This window comes from Balaenoptera musculus, chromosome 19, assembly GCF_009873245.2.
Source record: "Balaenoptera musculus isolate JJ_BM4_2016_0621 chromosome 19, mBalMus1.pri.v3, whole genome shotgun sequence".
In the NCBI taxonomy this organism is placed as follows: Eukaryota; Metazoa; Chordata; class Mammalia; order Artiodactyla; family Balaenopteridae; genus Balaenoptera; species Balaenoptera musculus.
This window is the reverse complement of record NC_045803.1, coordinates 9059422-9082561: the sequence shown is the minus strand read 5'-3', so window position 1 is coordinate 9082561 and position 23140 is coordinate 9059422. Positions and strand designations below refer to the sequence as shown.

Below are 23140 nucleotides of genomic sequence, written 5' to 3'. Positions count from 1 at the left end.
TGCCCTCTGCCTGGACAGTAACCCCCTCTCACCCACAGCCTCTCCTCCAGTCCTTCTTGCAAGACATCGCCCACATTTCTGTTTTCTGTTATTTCACGTGTACTTGTGCCTTCCCTCATGAGGACAGGGATAGGGTCTGCCTTGTTCGTCACCTTAACACGCTTCACCCCCCACCCCAGCACACAGCCTGTCACTCAACGCTGATTTAGAGGATGAAGAAACGATTCTTTCCGTTGAAAATTTTAAGCTCCCACAACTAACTGTAAGGTTTCACTGGCAGGAGGGTGGGGGATCCCCCCCATCCACCCCCAGCACAAGCTGGCAGGTCAGGCTTCCAGGAGTCATTGCCCAGTGCCTGGCATCTATTTATTGGAACCAGAAAAGAGGAGAAGCAGATAGAGGCCAGAGAGAGAGGATGGTGTCTCCTTTCCGTGGAAGAAGGTAATTCAGGCATAAAGCAGTAACACAAGCTTCCAGAACACCCTTGAACACCCTTGCGGACCGCCTCAACCCACTCCCTCCTTCACCCGAGTGGGCGCGGCGCCTTTAAGGCTCCCGGAAACGGCCAGCAGGACCGGAAATGACCCGCTTTAGTGCGCCTCTTCACGTGGTGCGGGAGGGAAGTGACGCGCGCGGCCCGGGAGCTGCGGACGCGGAGGCCGACGGAGTCGGAGTCGCGGACGCCGCGGGGTCTCCGGGACAGGTGACCGGGGGAGGGGGCCGGGAGCGCGCCCGGAGAGGGCGGGGTCTGACGCCCCACGTACAGGGGCGGGTGCGGGCACGGGCGGGGTAGCGAGCGGCCCGCGGGGGCGGGGTCAGAGTACTCTGCGGGGGGCGGAGACTGGACGCCCACATGGGAAGTTGGAGGGGTACTGGAGGGGCGGGACGTCGGTGGGTGGGCAGGGCCGGGGTAGGCCGGGCTGAGGGTGAGTCTGGAGCGTGGGTGGGCAGCTGGGGGCGGGGCCGAAAAGTAGTGCTCGGGCTAGGAGCGGGGCCGTTACCCGGAGAGCTAGGGGCGGGGCCGGGACTCTGGTCGAAAACTCTGGGGGTGGGGCCAGAAAGTTTTGCCTGCCCTGGAAGTGGGTCCTTGAAGTCAGGGGCTGACCCGAGGGTGGGGGCGGGGCCAAAAAAGATGCCGGGGAGCTGGGGTCTGGGCCAGAGTGCTGGCAGAGAATGCTGGGGGTGGAGCCAGAAAGTTTTGTGGGAGCCCGGGGCGCGGCCAGAGTGTGGTGGAGAAGCTAGCCGCTGAGCCAGAACCTAGGGGCGCCGGGGGGCGGGGCCAGATTTTGACTCGACTAGGCGGGGGCGGAGCCAGGGGGCGTGACCAGAAGGTTGGAAGGACAAATCGGAGGCGGGGCCAGGGTGTTGGCTGGTGAGCCGGGGGCGGGGCCGGTGTAATAACGCGAGAAGGAGGGGGCGGGTTTAGGCTGTTGCCTGGGGATCTAGAGGGCGGGGCCAGAGGGTTGGCTGGGAAAGTCGGAAGCCGGGGGTGGGGGGATTAATGACGCGAGCATGTGGGCGGGGCCATAGGTTTGGCGGGAAAGGCGGGGCCAGAAAGTTTGCCCTGGCCCGGGGCGGTCCCGTGGCGTTCTCTACCGGGTGGAGACGAGCTTTTACCTAGAAAGCCGCGGGCGGGCGGGGAAGTTCTGTCCGCGCTCGGGCGGGTACACTATCCGCTGGGAGGTCAAGCCAGACCCAGGAAGTCTCTCCAGTGGGTACCGGGCCTGTTGGCGGAATCTTTGTGGGAGTGCGGGGAGGCAGCGGAACCTTTCTTAGGATGCTGGGGGTGGGGCTAGAACATTCCTGAGTGTAGGGGCAGCAAATAGGAGTGGGGTTCGAACTGTTTTGACTGTGGGGTTATAAGACGTTTGTGAAGCTCCTGGGAAAGAGGCAGATCTAGACTGTTAACGGGGATGTGGGCGGCACCGGAATGGGCACAGGGAGTTGGGCCTAGAACTTTCTTGTGCAGGTTGGGGGAGCTGCTCTACCTAAAGCTCTCCTGGGATAGAGGCCCGGGTTTAAACTCCCAGCACAGAGGTGTGGAGACTGACCTAGAATTTTCGTTTTGAAGGGAGCAGTATGGGATGTTTTCCTAAGTGGTGGGGCGGGACCAGAACCCACCCAAGGTGGGTGTGATTACATTGTTTTTATGGGAAATGGGTGAGTCCAAAACGTTCCGGAGAGGACTGAGTCTAAACATTTCCAGGTAAGGGGCGGGCTAGCACTTCAAGAAGAAGGTGAGGGAGTGAAGGCTAACATTACCCTGGAGTGCAGGTGTTTGTGGGTGCGCGTGCAGTGTGTGCGTTAGAGGAGCCCCCGTTATGGGAGAGGAGGAGACAGATTGGGTAGAGTCACTGGCCTTAGTCCTTCTGTTCCCTCTGACCTCAGGAACCCCGAGTGCTGTGTCCAGATTCTGCAGGGAAGGTTTGCTGGGACCCTGGTCCCACCCTGCCAGCGGAATGGTGAGAAGGAAAGTGGGGTCTCTGGGATCTGAGCTTTGGGGCAGGGGCCTTGGGAGGAGGGGACCCAGGTTCCCGACTCTCAGACACCAGATTGAATGGCACTGGGGTGGGTGTAGGTTTTTCTTACTGTCTCTGAACTGTCTACCCCTCTCAGTCGGCCACACTGGATCTGAAATCGAAGGAGGAGAAGGATGCTGAGCTAGATAAGAGGATCGAGGCTCTTCGGCGGAAGAATGAGGCCCTCATCCGGCGCTACCAGGTGCCCTAGCCCCGCCCTGGGAGACCCCATCCCCTCTCCTCCCCGCAGTGAGTTTCCCTCACCTCTCCCTTCCTTAAAACCTTTTCATGACTTTTCATCACTCTCGGGATAAAAGCCAAAGGCCTTAGCCTGAGATTCCTTCTTTCATTCCATCATTCATTCATTCGTTCACAAGTATTCTCCAGTGTCTTCACTGCACCAGGCCCACTGCTGAGTGGTGCTGGGGAAGCAGCAGTGATGGAGATGGCCCTGGGCCCCGGGCCTCACAGGCCAGTAGGGATCCAGCTGTGGCTTCAGTCAGTGATGACCCAGAGTGGGCAAGGCTGGGATGGAGGAGTTCAGGGTTCTGTGGGAGCCCAGAGGGGGCTCTTCACCCAGCCCAGGGGATACTAAGGGGGCTTCCTGGAGGAGGGGATTCTGAGACCTAAAAGGTAAGTAGATCGTTAGCCAGTCAAAAAGGAAAGCATAACACGTTTAACACAGAGGGAACAGTTTGTGCAAAAACTTGGAGCTTAAAGTTGGAGGGTCAGTTGGGGGATATTGACCTGGAGTGATCAGCTGGGGCCAGGCCATGCAGGGCCCAGAATACCACCAGGCTAAGAGTTTGGACTTTTTCCTAAGGACACTGCAGATCCCTGGAGGGCTTTGAGGGGGAGTGGGGCCAGGTCAGAATAGCTTTTTAGGAAGACCCCTCTGGCTGCTGTGTGGTGGTGGGTGGGAGGAGGGGATACTGGAGACAGGGAGGAAGCTGGGGCAGGGACTTCGGTGGGGGATGTGGAGAAGAGGTGCCCGGCCTGGGACAGGGCTCTTGGGAGGGACTCAGTGACTGACGGGCCGTGGTGGGGTTAGAGAGGAGAGAGGGTCCAGGACAAGGCCCAGGTCCCTATCACAGGTGACAGAGTAGGTGGTGGGGCTGTCCCTGAAATGGGATGAAGAGTGGGTTTCATTTATTCATTCTTCATACGTTTGTTCATTTAAAACAAAAACAAAAACAAAAACATACTGAGCCTCTGTTGTGTGCCAGGCAGTGTTCTAGGCTCAGGGTATACATCAGTGAACAAAACAGACAGATATCCCTGTCCTGGGGCAGATTCTGTCTCGGGGAGGAGGCAGGCGGTTAGCAAAATACACATAATGCGGGGTAGTGACGGGGGGAGGGGGAAGGGTGAGAGAATGGCAGGGGAGCTGGTCAGGGAAGGCCTTCCTGAGAAGGGGACTTTTGAGCAGAGACCTGAAGGAGGTGAGGGACTGGAGGATCTCTGGGGGAAGAGTGTTCCCGTCGGAGGGAACAGCGGGTGAAAAAGGCCCTGAGGCAGGTTTGAGCCTGGTAGGTTCCAGGAATACTGAGGTCAGAGTGAGTGAGGGGAGAGAGTGGGAGGAGAGTTCATGGTGGTAACGAGACCAGACCCTGTAGGGCCCCGTCGGCTGTGGGGAAGCCTTTGGCTCTGGCTCAGAGATGGGCACACAGGAGGGTTCTGAGCAGGGGAACAGCCTGGCGGAGTTTGAGGGAAGGTGCTGAAGTGACCAGCTTTCTTGTCTAGAGCTCCAGAGAGAGGTCTGGGCTGGGGCAGACGTGGGAGGAGTTCAGGGGGCTGTGGGAATCCAGCTGGTTCAGAGGGCCCCTGACACTCCCTGTCTCTGTTGTTTGCTCCTAGGAGATCGAGGAGGACCGTAAAAAAGCTGAACTCGAGGGAGTAGCGGTGACAGCTCCCCGGAAGGGCCGCTCAGTGGAGAAGGAGAATGTGGCAATGGAAATGGTGAGCTCCACGCCGGGATGGGGACTCGTGAGTACAGGGCGGGGGCAAGGGTTGAGAACTAAAGGCCTTCCCAGCTGCCCCAGACCTGTGGGGAGCCTTGATCCTGGCAGCTGCCCTCTGGGCCTGGGATGTCCCCATCTCCCTGCCCCAGTGACTGTACTTTCCCCCCCTCCCCCCTTTCCAGGAGAAGAACCTGGGTCCCTCCCGGAGGTCTCCTGGGACCCCTCGGCCCCCAGGGGCCAGCAAGGGAGGCCGGATCCCCCCTCAGCATGGAGGCCGGGCAGGCATGGGCCGGGCAGGCATGGGCCGGGCATCCCGCAGCTGGGAAGACAGTCCCGGGGAGCAGCCTCGAGGAGGAGCTGGGGGCCGCGGCCGGAGGGGTCGGGGCAGGGGGTCCCCTCACCTCTCTGGAAATGGAGATGCCTCAACTGCCGACCGCAAATCCAAGGTAGGAGCCGAGCAGGGGCTGGAGTCCTCTGGCGAGGCTCCACGTGGTCCCGTTTCTGTCTCTGTTCCTGCTCTCAAACGGATTGTCTCCTTCATCTATCTTCCTCTGTTTCTTTTTCGGCCTCTCTCTTCAGCTCTTTTTCATTTTTTCCCTCTCTCTCTCCCTCCCTCCCTCCCTCCCTCCTCCAGACCAGTGCTTGTAGGTACTCTCCCCGTCTCTTTCTATCTCTCCTGTTTTGCTCTCTGTCTGCTGTGTGCTTGCCCACCTGCCTTCCCTTGCCCGTCTCTCGTTTTTCTCTTTCTGATGCCGTCTGGCGGGCTCTGTCCAGCAGCGCATGCGCGCACGCTTTCTCTTGCATGTGTGTGTACGCACGTGCTCTCTCTGTGTCACTCCCCGGAGTTGTTGGTGGGAAACAGTGATGTTCTTACTGTAACTGCTCCCAGTGCCCCACCACGCAGGTTAGCAGAGTGGGAGGCTGTCTGGCATGGTGGCTTAGGGGTCAGCCTTCTTCTGTTAGTTCCCTGTCCTTGGGCAGCTCACTTCCCCTCTGGGAACTTCCTGGTTATCACTCTTAAACGGGAATGAAAATCAGGTTTAAAGGTTATTGTAAGCATCATGTGACATCAGACATTGAAACCCTCAGAGTAAGCGCTCAGTGAGTGTTATTTAAGGATGGTTATTATATGTAGGTGCTAAGCTGTTGTAACAGAAAGACCCCAAAAATGCCATGGCTTCAATCAAATGGAAGTTCATTTCTTTCTTGTATGCTGAGTCCTGGAAATGCCACGTGCTCATCTAAAATTCTGTTACCTTGGAAGGAGAGGAGAATGGATTGTGGGGGTCACCTGGCCATGTGCCGAGTTATTGCTGTGGCATTGTTACCGTGCCAGCCATAGTGTGCTGGGGTTCCCACCACTCTCCCAGGTTCGGAGTTTTGCTAGAAAGATTCACAGCTAAGATTTACTACAGGGAAAGAATACAAAGCAAAATCAGCAAGGGGAAAGAAGGGCCCATGGGCTGAAGTCTGGAGGATACCAGGTGCCAGCTTCCGAGAGTCCTCGCCCAGTGGAGCTACACGGGCTGCACTTAATTCCTCCGGCATTGACAATACATGTCAAAGGTCATCTACTGGGGACTCATTAGGGACCTAGTGCCCAGGCTTTTTATCCGGGGCTGGTCATGTAGGTGCTCTCTGCCTAGTACACGCCCAAATTCCAGACCCCAGAAGGAAAGCAGGCGGTCAGCACACGTTGTATTTGCAGAAACAGTCGAGGTACGTTGAGCCCCCTTATCGGTTGAGCGGGGACACACTGAGAGCCAATGCCCAGCTGCCAGCCAGGGGCTGCCACGCACGCAGGCCTGAGAGCCTCAGAAGGTGACAGACGCTCGGGTTGAGTGGTTCTTTCTGACGCCGTGTGTCTCTCTTTGTCCCCACCCCACCCCCAACAAGGAGTGGGAGGAGCGGCGCAAGCAGAACATTGAGAAGATGAACGAAGAGATGGAGAAGATTGCAGAGTACGAGCGCAACCAGCGGGTCAGTGCCTCGGGCGCCCCCTGGCGGTGGGGCGGAGCCGCCCGGCCCCGGGAGCCCGCCAACACCCCCCACCTCCGTGTACCCGCAGGAAGGCGTGCTGGAGCCCAACCCAGTGCGGAACTTCCTGGACGACCCCCGGCGACGCAGCGGGCCCCTGGAGGAGCCTGAGCGGGACCGTCGGGAAGGCAGCCGCCGGCACGGGCGCAACTGGGGGGGCCCCGACTTCGAGCGGGTGCGTTGTGGCCTCGAGCAGGACCGGCAGGTGAGTGCCGGCAGCCGGGGCGCCCGGGGCCACGACATTGACATTCCGTCCGGCAGTCAGTCTCTGGGTTCGGGGGTGGGGTGTGTGTGGAGGGCCGGGTGCGGCCGCACGGGACACAGAGCGGGAGAGGCGGCAGCCCTGCACTCAGGCTTCGCCCCCCAGGTGATTGTCGGCTCTTGAGCCAGCACCACACTGCTTTCCTTCCGAAGCTTTCTGGTGTGTTTTGGCGATGTTTTCTCATTACTAACGTTAGTGATATTTACTGGGCCCCTGCCGGGGCCAGGCACTGTTTTGGGTGCTGGGGCTAAATCAGTGACCATGTAATAAGATGTCAGGTAATGGCAAGTGTTGAGAAGAAAACTCCAGCCCAGCCGGGTCAGGGGACAGAGGAGAGAGGGATGCTACTAAGAGACAGAGATCTGGGATGGCCTCTCTGAGGAGGTGCCACGTGGGCAGATGTGGCTTTGATCTTCTCCATGTGTGACCTTGAGCCGGTGGCTCTACCCCCTCCCCGCTAGCTTAGAGGGCCTGGGGGAGGGGGTGTGGCGGGGGAGGGTTGTCGCTGTGCCCTGACTGCCTGTCTGCTGGGGGCAGGGCCGCCGGGCCGGCCTGGGTGGCGCTGGGGACATGACGCTCTCCATGACGGGCCGAGAGCGGTCCGAGTACCTGCGCTGGAAGCAGGAGCGGGAGAAGATCGACCAGGAGCGGCTGCAGCGGCACCGCAAGCCCACCGGCCAGTGGCGGAGGGAGTGGGATGCTGAGAAGACTGATGGCATGTGAGTCTCCGCCCTGCCTGCCCCTCTTTGGCTCCTCGACCTTGGCCCTGACTTCTGACTCCTTTGCCTGTCTCTGGCTTCTCACCCTGTGTATCAGTTAGCAGTTGCTAGGTGATGCTGCGTAACCACCACCAAATCTCAGGGACACATGAAAGCATTTCTTTCTCACGTGTTCACAGGTCTCCTGGGTTGGGCTGATCCAGGCTGGATTTGAAGCTGTGGGTCTACCTGGGTGTGCCTTCCCTTCAGGCTCCCTGGGGACGTGCTGGCCATGGCACTGGCAGATGTGCAGGAGGGAGAGTGGACACACTTCCCTATTCTGTTAGCCAGCAGACCTTGCATTGCTGCGGCAGGAACTTAAACTCTGCCCACTCTAGTGGGTGGTACTGCTGTGGCTACATGGCCAAGGACACAGATGTGAATTCTCACGCAGGGAGGGCATGAAGAATTACTTATAGTGATAACACCTCTGCATCCTCCCTTCATCCCTCTGACTTGTCCCCCACCAACCCAAACCCCTTATCCTGGTGGCATTATTATCCTCAGGTCTGACTCTGTCCCCTTTCGGGTCCCAGGAAACATCCTGTTAGTCAAACTTAAAGCAAAGGCATCATCCACAGGAGCAGTGACTTCCATAGCGAAGACAGAGAGGTTCTGGAAGAGCTGCCCAGCGGCAGTTTTAAGGTCGACAGCTGTAGTTTTTACATCATCCTCTATCCTCTGCCATGGCGCTGGCTAAAGAAAGAGGATCTTGTCTGTGTGCGTGGCGGTCGGAGCATTTATTTTTGGATTGTGAGCTAAGCCTGTGCCAGCGTGAGAAATGTTTTGCACAGATATTGTAGCTGATCTTTCTAAGGTGTAGACAGGTGGGGCTTTTGGGGAGATGTTCTCAGGGTTAAGACTGAGGAAGTAATTGTTTTTCTCTTATGTCCTCAAAGCAGCCGGCAGCAAGTCTCACTACTGCACATGTGCAGTGATTTCATGAGCAAACGTTTATTGAGTCCTTCCTATGTGTCATGGAAGGTTCTAGGTGATGGGGATATATTTTTCTGTGAGGAAAATGCTTCTGTCTTCATGGAACTTAGAGTCCAGTGGGAAAGATGGGCAATGAATAGAGCTCATGTCAGACGCTGAAGAATAATGAAGCAGAGTATGGAGAAGGTTGGAGGCTACTGTTTTGGACTTAGATAATATATGTAATAATATGTGATTAGGAAGTTTAGGAAAGCCTCCAAACTGAGGGCTGAAGGAGGTTAGGGAGTGGGTCACTTAGAGATCTGAGGAAGAGCAAAGGCCCTGAGGCAGGAGCTCCATGTGGTAGGAGAACTTGCTTAGCTGGGGAGGTGAGAGTGATAGGAAATGAGGCTGGACAGGGAGCTGGGGATCATGTACTTTCCAAATTTTTGTTCACGGGCGGGCAGGCTGTCAAATACTGAATTTTTTCTTCTGTATTTGTCACTATGATATCAGATTTGCCCCTTGTCCTTCACCTGATCCTGTCCTCCTTTTAGTCAGTGACCCTCCTCACCTCTGCCCGCTTCTGGTTGACCACCTTGCCTTCTATGATCTTGATTTCTGACCCTGGCCCCCATCTCTCCCCGCAATCTCTTCCCCCCTCCTGTTCTCCCTGTGCCCCCAGCTGCCTGCTCACCCCCTTTCTCTTTCCCCAGGTTCAAGGATGGCCCAGCTGTGGCCCTGGAACCATCCCACCGCTACGGTGAGTGGGAGTTCTTGGGTGGGGTGAGGCAGCTGGTTGGGCTGGGGCCGGGGGAGGGGTGGGGGTGGTTTGTGCCGTGCCCTCCACCCCCAACTCCCTCTGGGTTTTGTTGCAGATGACCAGGCCTGGGCCCGGCCTCCCAAGCCCCCCACTTTCAGGGAGTTCCTGTCCCAGCACAAAACTGAGGTCAGCCGCAGAAAGAGGAAGAGCGGCCGACCCCAGGCCAAGGCAGCTCCCCGTGCCTACAGGTGGGGGCACCCCTTCCCCTGGCACGTGCACAACCCCAGCGGGGCTGTGTGGCTCTACCCCTGGCCGTTCTCTGGCTTGTGTGTGGGAGGGTACATCTATCTGTCCAGTCTTGGCCCTGCCTGCCTCGGGCACTCGTCTCCCTGTGGGTCAGGAACTTGGTTTTGGGGGTGTTGGGGCCTGGCTCTCCACTTGGCCCTCATCTGTCCCCTCCTCCCCTCCCATCTGGGTCCTCTTCTGCCACTTGGCCCTCCTCCATCTGTCCATCCCTGACGGACGTGCCCACCATTTCCTCCTCCTGGGTGCTCCAGCGTGCCAGCTCCTGGTCTGGAAATCCCACAGCCTGCTTCCCCCACCCAGCTGAATGTTGCAGCTCTGTCTCTGGGGGGGAGCTGGGGGTGGGAAGCCCTTCCTCTTTCCACCTGGGCTTCACCCCGTTCCTCTGTTCCCTCCAGTGACCACGATGACCGCTGGGAGACGCAGGAGGCAGTGTCCGCAGCCCCTGAGCCCACACAGCCCGCTACCCCTGAGGAGGTGCCCACGCAGGTAGGGCGGCGTGTCATCTCTGGGCAGGTGATGTGAGGGTGCCCAGGGCCCACACCCTTTCCCCGACCTGCCTTGTGTTCCTCACAGCCTCCCGAGAGCCCGGCCCCTGCCCATCGGCCTCCCGAGGACGAGGGTGAGGAGGGCGAGGGCGGGGAGGGCGAGGGTGAGGATGGGGAGGGCGAGGAGTGGGAAGACATGAGTGAGGATGCGGAGGAGGAGGAGATCGAGGAAGAAGAAGAGGCTGACGAGGAGGGAGAAGAACCTGCCCGAGACCACCGACCCCACGAGGCTGAGCCCAGCGGGAGCCCCACCGGGAGCCCCACCGGAAGCCCCACCGGGGAACGTGGCGACGAAGAGCCCGCTAGGCCGGAGGAGCCTCTGCTGCTCCCCCAGGCCCCTGCCACGCCTTCCAGCCCCTTCTCGCCCACCGGGGGCCACCAGCCTGTGTCCGACTGGGGAGAAGAGATGGAGCTGAATTCTCCCCGGACCGCCCATCCGGCTGACGCCCTCTCTCCGGGTGAGGCCTGGCCTTTCGGAAATGCATGAAGCTGGCTGCTTGTGTGTGTGCTTGAGGGGTGCATGGGGGACCCTCAGCCTGAGCCCCAGGACCCCGTGTGTCCCACCACCCTGGTGGCTAGGGAGGATGGGCCGTGCCTGTCTCCGGAATGCCCACCCCCAGATCCTGCTCTGCTGTGAGCCATTCAGTGTCCTCCCCAATAAAGAGTTCACTTTCTCCAGTGACCCTCCCCACGTGTGTCCTTGAACCCCCCTCTCCCCCAGGGCCTTCTGTCTTGGGTGGGGGGATACTTGGAGGGGAAGGGGCTTGACTGGGCCTCCTCCTCCTCCAGGAGGTGACCAGCCAGCCCCTGCCTCCTTGAAGAGTGGGCCCAGCCTCCCAAGAATCCAGAAAGCTGAAGAGGAGGGGTCTGAGGCAGCTCCAGGTGGGGGAGCGGCTGCGCGGTGGCCTTCTTCCTTCTGCTTCCTCTTGGGTTGAGGGGAAGAGGGTTTCGGGGGAGCAGAACGGGGTGGAGTGGGTCTCCACCATTGGTGTGGGCGAACAGCTGGACAGGGGGTGGGGTTACGCTGCTGGGAAAGGGTGGGCGTGGAGGGGGTGGGGCTAAAGGAAGGACTTCCCCCCCGGGGCCGAGCCGCTAGGAATAGAGTGTGTATGGGGTTTGGGGGTGAGGAAGTGGAGCCAGGATGGGATTAGGATTTAGAGACCCATCCCAGGGGTTCTGGAAAGTAATCTAAAAATAAGGGGGTGGGGTAGGTTCAGGGGGAGGAGCTAAGGGCAGGATTAGAAATTTAGGTCAAAAATAAGAATGGGGAGGGGCAGAGTAATGGATTTAGCTGTGGGCGGGATTAGAGTTTCGAGGTGTAAATTAGTAAATTGGGGTAAATTAGAAATACGTAAAATAGTGGGGTAAAAAAATTGGGGTAAAATAGAATGTTGGGGCCAGCGGACCTGGAGCAAGAGGCCAACCCTGTCTCCACCTCCAGCAGGTGGAAGCCGGGTTGTGAACCACGGACCTCCCCCAGGAGTGGGATTAGGATTTCGGGGCAGAGCCAAGGAAGGTCTGGTTAGGACTCAGAAGGTGGGCAAGGGAAGTGAAGGGTAGGTCCTGTAGGGCAGGCGTGATGGAGGTTGGCTTAGGCCCGTGGGATGGGGTGGGCTGGGGCCGCGATCGGAGAGGACGGAGTTTATGGTGGTGGCTGAGGCCGGGGTGCCCAAGCGCTTTGTCTTTGGGTCACGTGACTGCGATCTCGTTATATCAGATTATGTATTCGATTGTAAACAGGGTACTGCTGGGATGGGTGTTGCTGCGTGGGTCCACTCCGAGGATTAAAGGAGTCCGAGACTCGTAAACCGCTTAACGCGGGGTGGGCGGCAGCCAGGCTCAGTAGGGCAGAGGGGCGGGGCTAGAGCGTCCCGGTCCGGCGGTAGTGGGGCAGGGGTTACTGTTGCCCTCCAGTGACCACCCCTTCTCTTTCCAGAGGCGGACCCTGAGGGCCGGGAGACGGCGGAGATCACCGACTTCCAGAGGGTGCGTTTCTGCAAAGTGGTGGCGGCCGCTTCGCCACCGGGGGCCGCCCGCTGACCGCGCCCGCCGACAGTGGCCTCCGCGCTCTGCACTAACCTCCTGCCGCCTCGCTCCTCTGTCCTCTGCTTCCGCCACACTCCAGCCAGGAGAGGGTTAAATGTAAGGGGGGAGGAGCCAGGGATAGTGAACCGGGTTGGGCCAGGGCAGTAGTCCAGTCTCACAAATGGGGGGCGCTGTGGCACCGGGGTGGCTGAGACGCCCCCGAGTTACCGCCTTATGGAGGCCATGGGGGTCTAGGTGCCAGTTCCCGGGCCGTTTTCCGCCTCCAGGAGCTTACATCTGGGGCATGGCGAATAGCCGGTGACTCCTGAAGGACTTGATTTCCTCGGCCGCCAGCCCGGTCTCTATTAAACGCAGTGCTTCCGCTAACTTTTGAACTGTGTTGCTGGCGGGGGCAGGCTGGGTTGCTGTGCTTGGCGGGCTTTTCCGTGGCGGAAGAGGGGGGAGGAAGGGGGTCTTTCTTTTTCCACACCCCCTGATACGTCTTCCCTCCCACCCTCCCACAGGCCTCCCCGAATTCCTGAAGACGCTGCTGGGAGGGGACTGAAGCTTCCCCGCCTTGATGGGGAGGGGGAGGCAGGAGGGGCTTAGTCTGGATCTCCGGGCTGTGCTCTCTCCTCCCCGGAGCCCACTCCATGGTTTTAGAGAGGGAGATGTTGAGGGTGGTCGGGAGGAGATGGGGAGGGGGCGTGACTGGTGTGTGGGGCGGATCTGGAGCTTCGGGGTGTGAGCTTAGACCTCAGGACGCAAAGTATGGAAAGGAGGCACGTCCCCTGAGGGCGTGGTTAGGGTGTCTGGGTGGGGCCAGAATTCTGGTGTACGGAGTTAAACCATGGGACGGAGGATGTTAGGATGTGGGATGGAACCACAAGAGCAGGTTTAGATGGGAATCCCTTATGCCGGTGTGGGGCGCAGCCAGCGGCGGAGGGCGTGGTTTAGAATGGGGTGCTCGAACTAGTGGAGAAAAGAGGTGGAGCCTGGACCGAAGATGGGTGAGGGTAGAGGGAGAAAAGGGTGGGATCGAATGTCGGAGTAAAGTTTAGCTTGGAGAAACGCAAATTACAACTGGGGCGGGACTGCGGCTAAGGGAGGGCGGGACTTAAAAGGCCTGAGCTTGGCAAGGGAGTGGCGGAGTTAGATGCCTGGAAGGAGTCTGAGTTCCGAAAGGGGACGGGGTTAGGGCGCAGGGAGGAGGCAGAAAAGGGAGAGCGGAGCTAAGCGCCGGGGTGGGTATAACCTCTGCTTGGCCAGCCTGGCGGGTGTCGGCTGGGCCGAGACCTGCGTTTGAGAAAAATCGAGATACTGCGTGCTTGGGGCGGGCCCGGAGCCAGGTGGGGGCGGGGTCAGAACGCTGTGGTTAAGCGTTAGGTTGATGATGGTTGGCCGGAGGCTGAGGAGGCGGGCTTACAACGCGGAGAAGGCCCGCCCGCGCGGGGGCGTGACCACGCTGGCGGGGGCGGGGTTGGACGAGGGAGGGTTAGAGCGCGAAGGCGGTCTTCCGGAGGGGGCGGGCCCAAGGGGCGGGTCCTGTGCGGGCTGTGGCGCTGGGCCGAGTGGGCTGCGGGGATGCGGGGCACGAGCTGCGTGGGTGGCGGCGGCGACAGCCCGGGTGGCGCGGGGCTGAGCGAAGGCCCGCGGGGCCGCTGGCTGCGCCTGGCTCCGGTCTGCGCCTACTTTCTCTGCGTCTCGTTGGCTGCCGTGCTGCTCGCTGTCTATTACGGTCTCATCTGGGTTCCCACGCGGCCCCCTGCGGCCCCAGCCGGCCCGCCGCCCAGCGCGCAGTCCTCTCCCTGCGGCGCCCGCGCGGGTGCTCTGCCTGCCTCGGTGCCCGCCGCTGCCTCGGTCTCTTGTCTCCTGGGAGCCCCTGGCGGGCCGCGACCCCACCTCGAGCTGCCGCACAGCCGCCGCCGCCGCCGCCGCCACAGCGACCCCAGCCGCCGCCCGAGCCGCCAGACGCCGGGGGAGACGCCGGAGGCCGCGGGGGGCGAGGACCCGGGTAACCCTCCTTTTCACCCAAGATGGACCGCCGGCCCTCGAGAGCCCAGCGCCCCCGCCGCGGATGCGCCGTTCCCGGATTGGGGTCTGGCTCCCTCTTCATGACATCGTCTAGCGTCTCCGGAGCCGTCATCCTGAAGAATGGGGGGCGAAGAGGGGCTGGCTCTGGGCCTCGCCCCTCACAGCTTCTCCGCCGTCAGGCCGGTCCTCCACCATCTGGCCGACCGCATACAGATCTCTGCCTCCTGACCCTCTCTCTTTAGGATTCTGAGTACAGAGTCTTCAGCCCGCCCCCCTTCTCCCTGAATCTCCGTATCCATCTTCCACCTGCAATAAACTCAGCCCCAGCTGCCTCGTGCTGTGTTTGTCGTGTTGTCTACAGAGGTGCCGCTCCTCTCAAGTTTGTGAGGGCAAATCCTTCCTGGCATCTGATCTTCGTTTCTCTCCCTAGGTGGGCTGTGTGGGTTCTCCCCTTCCTTAGGGGGGCCCTGTTCTTCTTCCATTGGTATCATGTATTTTCTGGGTTGGGATGAGAAGAGGCTTGTCCGCAACAGGGCAGTTGAAGGTCAGGCAGTGTGAAGGACTTCGCAGTTTTTTGCATGCTTGGGGCAGAGGTCAAGTTCCTCTGGAGGGGAGCAAAGGGTCCGGCCTTCTGTTACAGCACAGGAGACGAGAGATGGGATGATCTCAGCAAGAGCTGGGTTTCTGGGAGTTGTGATTCGTATAATTATAATGTCGGGGACAGAGGCTAAGTCACCTGGAGATGTCAGGGTGCTGCTGGGAGAGAATGAGGCCTTCTTCCTGGGATCTGAGAGTTGAGCGTGGACAGGGGTGGTGGTAGAGCTTCTCTGCCCCTCTGGAAATCACAGAGGAAGTTATCAGAGCACGCTGCTGCCTTTGAAGATTAATTAGTGCAACCTCTCTGGTCTGCAATGCTGCCCGCAAACCAAGGTAGAGAAACTCCAGTCCTGATAAAAGAGTCAGAGATGGTCGAGTCCATTTTCCCATCCCGACTACTAAGGCCTAGCTCTGGGCAGGGCGTTGGACCCTACAAGCAGGAAGTGGTTTCCTGTCCAACTACCTCCCTTGAACTGGAGACATTCCTAGGATGGTGAAGCTGAGCCTCTTCCCTAGACTGGGACATCTGTGGATATATACCTGGCTAGGAATGTCGATCTGTTTACCTCCTCTGCTTCCTCTACCCCTCCAGCACCACTTCCCAGAGGGTGTCTCCAGACTGAATGGAACTCAGGAAGCCAGCACCTCTTTCCAGTTAGCGTAGATGGTGGTTAGGGGCACTGACCTTGGGCCAAGATGCCCAGATTCAAATCCTAGCTCTTCCTCTCTCTAGCTGTGTGACTTTGGGCAGGTAACTCAACCTCTCTGGTCCTGTAAAATGAAGATGATCATAGTATTTATCTCATAAAGTTTTCTCTGAGGATTAAAGAAGCTGGCGATTTGAAGCCCATAGAACAGCATGACATGTTCTTTCTCTCCACCCACCTCCGTCCCTCGGGGTTTTAAAAACCACAGCTTGGATCGCAAGGGATATCCAGTCAGCCCAGAGCCCTGGACACCAGCCAATGGTGAGTTAGAGGGAGGGACTCCATCTCTGTTCCCACTGGCCCCCTTCTCTCTAGTTCTCAACTCACTTCTCCCAGCCCGTTTTCCTGCTCTCTTGGTTTCTCGTCTGTGTGTCTCCCTCACCACTGTCTCCTCTACCCCTTTTCTCTTTGTCTCTCAATCTTTGTGTGTCTCTGTCTCTCTGTCTGATGTCTGTCAATATTGTCTCTGTTTCTATCCCTCACTGTGTTCTGACTCAGTCGCCTCAGCTCTCTCTCTATTTTGTCCCGCTTCCTCACTTTTCTCCCCCCCATCTTGATCCAACCCCCCCTTCTCATTTTTCCCCTAGTTCAGCCTCCCTCACTCCCCTATCTCCTCCCCCCTCCCCTTTTTTGTGTGTTTGTCTTCCCTTCTCTCTTCCTGTTTTTCGCAGCCTCTCTTTTGGTCGCTATCTCTTAATCTTTCATTTAACAAATATTTATGCAGCACTTACTATGTGCCAGGCCTTATTTTAAGCACTGGGGACACAGCAGGGAACAAAACAGGCAGAAATTTCTGCTCTCATTGGAACTGACATATCAGTGAAGAGACGGACAAGAAATATAGATGAATAACTTAAGTATATGTTATTACTATCAGGTAGTAATAAGCACAAAGGAGAAAAATAATCAGGGCATAGGGGATAGGGAGTGATGAAGTTGCTGTTTACTGGCTAGAAGCCTAAGAGAAGTGAGGGCAGGACATGCAGGTCTTGGGAGAAGAGTGCTCCAGGAATCAGGAACAGCAAGTGCAAAGGCCCTGAGGCTGAAGGTGCTTGGCTTGTTCAAGGAACAGCAAAGAGGTCAGTGTGGCTGGAGCAGAGTGAATGAGAGGGAGGGCAGGAGAAGGTTGGGGGAGAGAGAATGGGGGTAGTTTGTGCAGGGCCCCATGGGACAGGGTGAAGAATTTTACTCTTTGTGAGGTGGAGAAGTGGGAGGCTTCTGAGCCCGATATAGGTGTTAACAGGACCCTCCGACTGCCACGTGGGGAATGAACTGCAGGGAACGGGGGTGCAAGCTGGGAGCCCAGTAAGGAGACCACAGCCGTGATTCAGGTGAGGGACGATAGCGGCTAGACCAGGGTGGTGATGGAGAGGCGAGGAGAGGTGGGTGGTCAAATTTGTGTGTATGAAATACCCATGGCATATGAGTTACTATTTTAACCATTCTGAAGTGGACAGTCACCACCATCCATCAGTCTGACAGCTGTGAAAGGAGAGAGGGAAAGAGGGACTGGGTCGGAGGAGCCTCTGGCTGTACGTCTGTGGGGTGGGGGTGGGGTGTGTGTGACTATGGGGCGGTCTTTGAGCAAAGGTTGCCCATCAGAGGAGTCCTGGGCGGGGCTGCAGTGGGCTGGCACTAGTACCCACTGTGTTCTCTCATTGGGAGCTGCCCAAGGGAGGCGCGGCCTCGGCACCAGTGAGGTGGGGCTGTCAGACAGCTGTGCTGTCAGCAGCAGGATCTCTTAAAGGGAGATCTGAGCAGCGCCATTCCATGGCCACCACAGGGATCTAACTGTTTCTAGTTCTTTCTGGCCTCATCCCCAAGCGGCTTCACCTGGTGCCCACAGATCCAGGCACCTGTGAGCTCCTCATTCCCATCCTAAAGAGATAGGGAGGCTTGGTCCCCTACTGATGAGCCAAAGGGCTTGCCTTCAGTCTGATTGGATCAGCTTGGGTCACATGACAACCCCGGAACCAATGCCTGTGCCAGGAGGGTTAGACCAATCAGGACCTACTGCTGGATCTGGCCAAAGCCGGCAGACATGACAAATCCTCAGCCAAACTGCAAGGACTGGGGCTACCAGGAGGGGGCGCTAAAGAGTCTCAGTCCTCCAGGATCCTGCCGTCCTCCCCCACGTCCAAGTTGAAGTCGAAAATTTACAATCAGAGCAGGAGTATAGGTAGATGACGTGTGAAGGGCCTGCCGATAGAATCTCCTATCCCTTATCCGTAATTCCGAATTCCAAAAAGCTCTGACAACCAAAAAAAATGTTTCTTCAGGGGGTCATTTTGGCCCAGTCTCACATGGCGGCAAATCAGCTAATATGCGTTCTTAACACTATTTATCTCCGTTGGTGTGAATTTTCACACATTTTGCTGCAAATATATTAACATGTCTGATGGAGCAGGGTCTGCTTCAAGCCCCTGGGAGCGTTACATAATATATGGCATTCGCTCAGAATTACCTTTCTAAAATTGGAACAGTTCTGAGTTCTGAAACGCATCTGTCCCCAAAGACTTCAGCTAAGGGATTGTGGACCTCTAATTGGGCACGCTGCCAAACCTAGATTCGTCTTAATTATTTGTTCAACATTTATTTAATGGCTTTGGGAAGAAACTCATTTTCCATTACAATCTTTTTTTAAAAATAGAGAATGACGTTCATTTACTAAGTCCCTTTTGTTAACGATATGCTATTTTAGTGTGTGTGTGTCTGTGCATGTGAAAGTGTGTCTGTGTGTATGACTATATGAGTGTGTGTCCATGTGTGAAGCTGTGTCTGTGTGTGTGAAAGTACTTCTGTGTGTGTACATATGGGGGTCTGTGGAGAGATGGTGTGTGTGTGTGTTTGATCTTGTCTGCGTGTCTGTGACTGTGTGTGTTTGTGAGCATCTAGTTCTGTCTGTATGTAATTTTGTGTGTGTGCATGTGACCGTGGATCTCAGTGTGAATGTCTGTGTGTGTATGTGTGTGAATGTGCAGGAGAGGAGACATGGTTCACGGTTTAAAGTTAATATGCTGAAATAAAATCCTCATTTCACGCGACCATCTCTGTTTCTGTCTTAGAATTTCAGTGAACTCCACAAAATAACTCAAATTTTGCGCTGTCAAGCAATACCTTATACTTCCACTAGAGGTCGCCTGTCCACCTGGGCCAGAAGAAACTGTAATTCCTGGGAGTTTGTAGATCCTTGCAGAGAAGTGCCAGGGACAGCTAGCTCAGGCTTGCCTCGGCTGCACATAGAGCAGCAGTTCTCAAACTTATTGGTCTCAGGATTCTTTTACACCCTTAAAAATTCTTGAGGACCCAAAGAGTTTTTTTGTATGTGTGTTATATCTATCGATATTTAAGCATTAAGGGGCTTCCCTGGTGGTCCAGTGGGTAAGAATCTGCACTCCCAATGCAGGGGGCCCGGGTCCGATCCCTGGTCAGGGAACTAGAGCCTGCATGCATGCTGCAACTAAAAGCCCGCATGCCTCAATGAAGATACTGCATGTCGCAACTAAGACCTGGCACAGCCTAAATAAATATTAAAAAAAAATATATATGAGTATTAAGATTGAGAAGTTAAAAATTATTTAGTAAGTCATTTAAAAATAACCATGATAAATCCATTGTGTTTCTGCAACGGTTTTATTGTGGTAAAATGTACATAACATAAAATTTACCATTTTAACCATTTTTAAGTATACAGTTCAGGGCTTCCCTGGTGGCGCAGTGGTTAAGAATCCGCCTGCCAATGCAGGGGACATGGGTTCAAGTCCTGGTCCAGGAAGATCCCACATGCTGTGGAGCAACTAAGCCTGTGCGCCACAACTACTGAGCCTGCGCTCTAGAGCCTGCGAGCCACAACTACTGAGCCCACATGCTGCAACTACTGAAGCCCACATGCCTAGAGCCTGTGCTCCACAACAAGAGAAACCACTGCAATGAGAAGCCTGCACACCGCAACGAAGAGTAGCCCCAGCTCACTGCAACTAGAGAAAGCCTGTGAGCAGCACCGAAGACCCAATGCAGCCAAAAATAAAAAAATAAAATAAATAAATTAAAAAAAAGAGTATACAGTTTAGAGGCACTAAGTAAATTCACATTGTTGTGCAACCATTATGACCATTCATTTCCAGCATTTCTTTTTATCTTCCCAAACTGAAACTCTACCCACTAAACAATAATTCCTCATCCCCCCAACACCAGGTAATCTCTATTCTACTTTAGGTCTCTATGAATTTGCCTATTCTATGCACCTCATGTAAATGGAATCATACAGCATTTGTTCTTTTGTGCCTGTCTCCTTTCACTTAACATCATGTTTTCAAAGTTTATTCATGTCGTAGCATGTGTCAGAATTTCCTTCCCTTTTAAGATTGAGTAATATTTCATTGCACACAGATACCACATTTTGTTTATCTATTCATGTGTCGATGGACATTTGGAAACATTGCATTTAAACGTAAATAACATTTTAAATGAGAAATGCTATATTTTCCAAAATAAAAATATTTAATGAGAAGAATGGCATTATTTTACATTTCTGAGAATAAGTAATGTCCAGTTCAAGAGAAGACAACTGGATTTTCAGAGTTGCTTTTTCATTTGATCTGTTGCAATATCACAAGTCATCCGGCCTCTGGAAGAATCTGGGTGAAGTCCAGCCAAGTCATGGGAAATCCTGAGGGTGGGCTTTTCCAGCCAGTTAATCACCAACCACACTACCCTGAAACTTATGTGGTTGTAAAACCACCTTTAGCCTTCCATGTCATCTGCATTTAACATTTGGTCTGGGTACAATTACTTATGATTTTGCCAGTGTCATCTTGCTATGTGGTCCATGGATCACAAATAAAATAAAAATAATCTGGTGGTCATACAGTCACATTGCAGCTATGTAATGATGACGAGTCTGTGGATATACTGCTGGTAATGTATCAATTCACTATAGTTGGGTAACAAACAATCAAAACCTGTGTGTGATGTACACGTATTGTAACCAAAAGTGTGGTCCAGCTGCTCGCAGCTCAAAAGCCAATAAAGAGGCAAGGTTGGTGGAAGTGGTGGGGAGGGGAGGGTGGACACCTGTTCAAAGGCTGACTCCCCCCCCCGACAATCAGGGGGCAAGAGCTTTTATAGACAGAGGGAGGGGGCTTCATGCAGAAAGAGCACAATCAGCTCTGACAGTCATCTTGAAATTGGTTATCAGTGGTCTAATTAGCTTCGTCTTGACTGTTTTAAGTACAGTTAATCTTCAGTTCCGGGGTCGGTTTGTTCCCATTTCCTTGAGGCCAGTTCTCAGAATTGTGGCAGCTTATGTCATGGCTACAGTCTGGTCATCATGTAGTTAACTTCTTCCACTTGCTGGAGTTTTCAGTATCAGACAGCTCACAGGATAGGCTCAGAATATTATCTATAGCCCTTGAGAAGGAACTAAAGGTCCTTGACTATGCTTAATGGCTAAACTATTATTATTTAGTCTTGTTGGACTGATTTCCTCTGTTTCTGCATTTTCTCACTTCTCCGATTAAACTTATTCTTTGGCTAACGTTTTTCCACAGACGAAAGGCAGGTGGAGGACATGCGGAGGGGGAAGGACCTTAGGGTCTTGCTCCGTTTCAATACGAACATTTATTTAGCTCATGCTGAGAGTCACCTAGCTGATTGTGGCAGGATGGCTCTACTGATCTTGGCTGGGCTGTCCCATATGTCTGAGGTCATCTGGGGCATGATTGATCGGGGCTGGACATGGTGGGCTGCCTCGCTGATCTTGACTGGGCTGCCTCAGATGTTTGTGCATGGGCTGATCTTGGCTGGCCTTGGCTGGTGCATTCAATGCTTGGGACCAGCGGTCTATCCCAGGATCTCTCATGTTGATGGCAGAGGTGTGAACTTAACTGTACAGGTACATGTCAAGCCTCTGTTTGTGTTCTGTGTACCATCATACTATTGGCCAAACAAGTCACATGGCCAAACCCAGTATAAAGGGGTAGGAGTATTATACATTCCTTCCAAGGAGATGAGGTGGATGGAGTGAAGACTTCTGAAGAGTAATCCAATCTGTTACAGGTGGTCATGTCCCAGCCTAGGCCACCATGGGGGGGGGCAGGGGGGTTGGGGAAAGGGTCTGGATGTTGTGTTCAAACCTGAAACTGAGAACCAAAGTATGAGCATCCAGTAAGGGTGATATGAACGGCATGAATATTAATATTGTGCCTCAGAGAGGTTAAATAGTAATTTGCAGAGCAGTAAGTGTGTGCGTTGGGGGGATGAGTGGGTGGGAAGATGAAAATCCAGGCCATCTGACTCTGAACTGTTTCATTTCACTGTTTATTTTGCTTCTTAGCCCAAACCATATGGAGAGCCCACATGCAGACACTGGTTGAAAATCCTGGCTGTGCTCCCATTTGACAGCCAGAATCAACTGCCAGACATGTGAGTAAGCCCCCTGGGACATCCAGCCACTCAAGCCTTCAGATGAGTACAGCCGCAGGCAGCATCTGACTGGCCAAGGGAAAGTTAAAAATATGGTCAAGGGTGTACTAGTTCTTAGAATTTGCAGACTGAAGTGGCACATATTCCTTCTTCTCATGTTTCACTGGGCAGGGAAAGTCACATGGCCCCGCCAAACCTCCAGTAGGTGGAACCCTACCATGTGCCCAGGAGAGCCACAGTATCTGAGACCATCTCTAATGACTGTCGCAAATGGGTTGTTAACTGCTCTGAAACACGAGTCACACATTCTGCAGATCTTCTGTGAAAGACACCATTTTTGACTAGAAATTGGGCTTGCTTTCTCTTTATAACAGAATAGAATCACCATTGCCCACTAGTGTCACAAGTAAAAAGTGGCCACAAATCTCCCCACTTATGCCCTTTGCATTTGACTTTGTAGCTCCTCCTTTCAAGGGGTAGCACCAGTTTCCCCACCCCTTGAATCTGGGCTAGGCTTGACCAATAGAATGTGGCAGACGTGATGCTGTGTTAGTTCTGAGTCTAGGTCTTGAGAGTCTTTGTGTCTTCCGTTTGCTTCCTTGGAAAGTTTCCACTGCCATGGGAATAAGCCTGGGCTAACCTGCTGGAGGATGAGAGCCTGCACCAAGCAGACCACAGGCATCCATCCAACTCCCAGAAACAGGGCCAACTACCCAACCCACAGTTGACTTCAGATGCATGGTTTAGGTCATCCAAGACCAAAAGAACCATCCAGCTGACCCATGGATCTGTGAGCAACAAGAAAAGTTATTGTTTTAAACTATTAATATTTGGAGATATTTGTTACATAGCTGTCTTTGTCCTTTTGGGCTTCTGTAACAAATTACCATAGACTGGGTGGCTTAAACAATAAATATTTATTTCTTATAGTTCTGGAGGCTGGGAAGTCCAGGTTCAAGATGCCAACAGATTCTGTGTCCGGTGAGAGGTCACTTCCTGGTTTGTAGGCAGCTGCCTTCTTGCTGTGTCCTCACATGGCAGAAAGAGTCAGAGAGCTCTCTGGGGTCTCTTTTATAAAGCCACTAATCCCATTCATGAGAGCTCCACTCTCATTACCTAATCACCCCAAAGGCCCTACCTCCTAATTCCATCACATTCGGGATTATGTTTCAACATATGAATTTTGGAGGGGACAAAAACATTCAGTCTATAACAACAGCCATAATTAACTGATACACCACGGGTTCTTCATTTCTTCTCTTAGTGTGACAATAAAGGTCTTGGAACA

General features: G+C 54.9%; 2 protein-coding genes across 4 annotated transcripts; both read left to right on the top strand.

Annotated features, from left to right (window-relative positions):
• The first annotated feature begins 613 nt into the window (after nt 1-613).
• Nucleotides 614-12753, top strand: CCDC9 (coiled-coil domain containing 9). Of its 3 annotated transcripts, none has more exons than XM_036834111.1 (15): nt 636-703; nt 2389-2462; nt 2617-2721; nt 4377-4478; nt 4663-4926; nt 6377-6460; nt 6549-6722; nt 7317-7498; nt 9169-9215; nt 9331-9463; nt 9917-10007; nt 10095-10524; nt 10856-10948; nt 12003-12052; nt 12616-12753. In XM_036834111.1, the coding sequence occupies exons 2-15, from the start codon at nt 2460-2462 to the stop codon at nt 12631-12633; spliced, it is 1776 nt and encodes a 591-aa protein (XP_036690006.1). In that variant the 5' UTR covers nt 636-703; nt 2389-2459; the 3' UTR covers nt 12634-12753. The 3 variants fall into 3 exon arrangements, with proteins under 3 accessions (XP_036690005.1, XP_036690006.1, XP_036690004.1); XM_036834109.1 differs by lacking the exon at nt 636-703 and adding an exon at nt 1613-1711; XM_036834110.1 differs by lacking the exon at nt 10856-10948 and having other exon boundaries at nt 614-703.
• Nucleotides 12754-13646: 893 nt separating this feature from the next.
• INAFM1 (InaF motif containing 1) lies at nt 13647-14458 on the top strand. Its single transcript, XM_036834112.1, has one exon. It carries the CDS (start codon nt 13676-13678, stop codon nt 14207-14209), a length of 534 nt encoding a protein of 177 aa, XP_036690007.1. The 5' UTR covers nt 13647-13675; the 3' UTR covers nt 14210-14458.
• Nucleotides 14459-23140: the final 8682 nt, after the last annotated feature.

Coding starts and splice junctions, on each gene's coding strand:
- CCDC9 (XM_036834111.1), top strand. Junction 2,722..4,376: donor CCCTCATCCGGCGCTACCAG/GTGCCCTAGCCC, acceptor GTTTGCTCCTAG/GAGATCGAGGAGGACCGTAA. Junction 6,723..7,316: donor GCCTCGAGCAGGACCGGCAG/GTGAGTGCCGGC, acceptor TGCTGGGGGCAG/GGCCGCCGGGCCGGCCTGGG.
- INAFM1 (XM_036834112.1), top strand. CDS start 13,676: ATGCGGGGCACGAGCTGCGTGGGTGGCGGCGGCGACAGCCCGGGTGGC.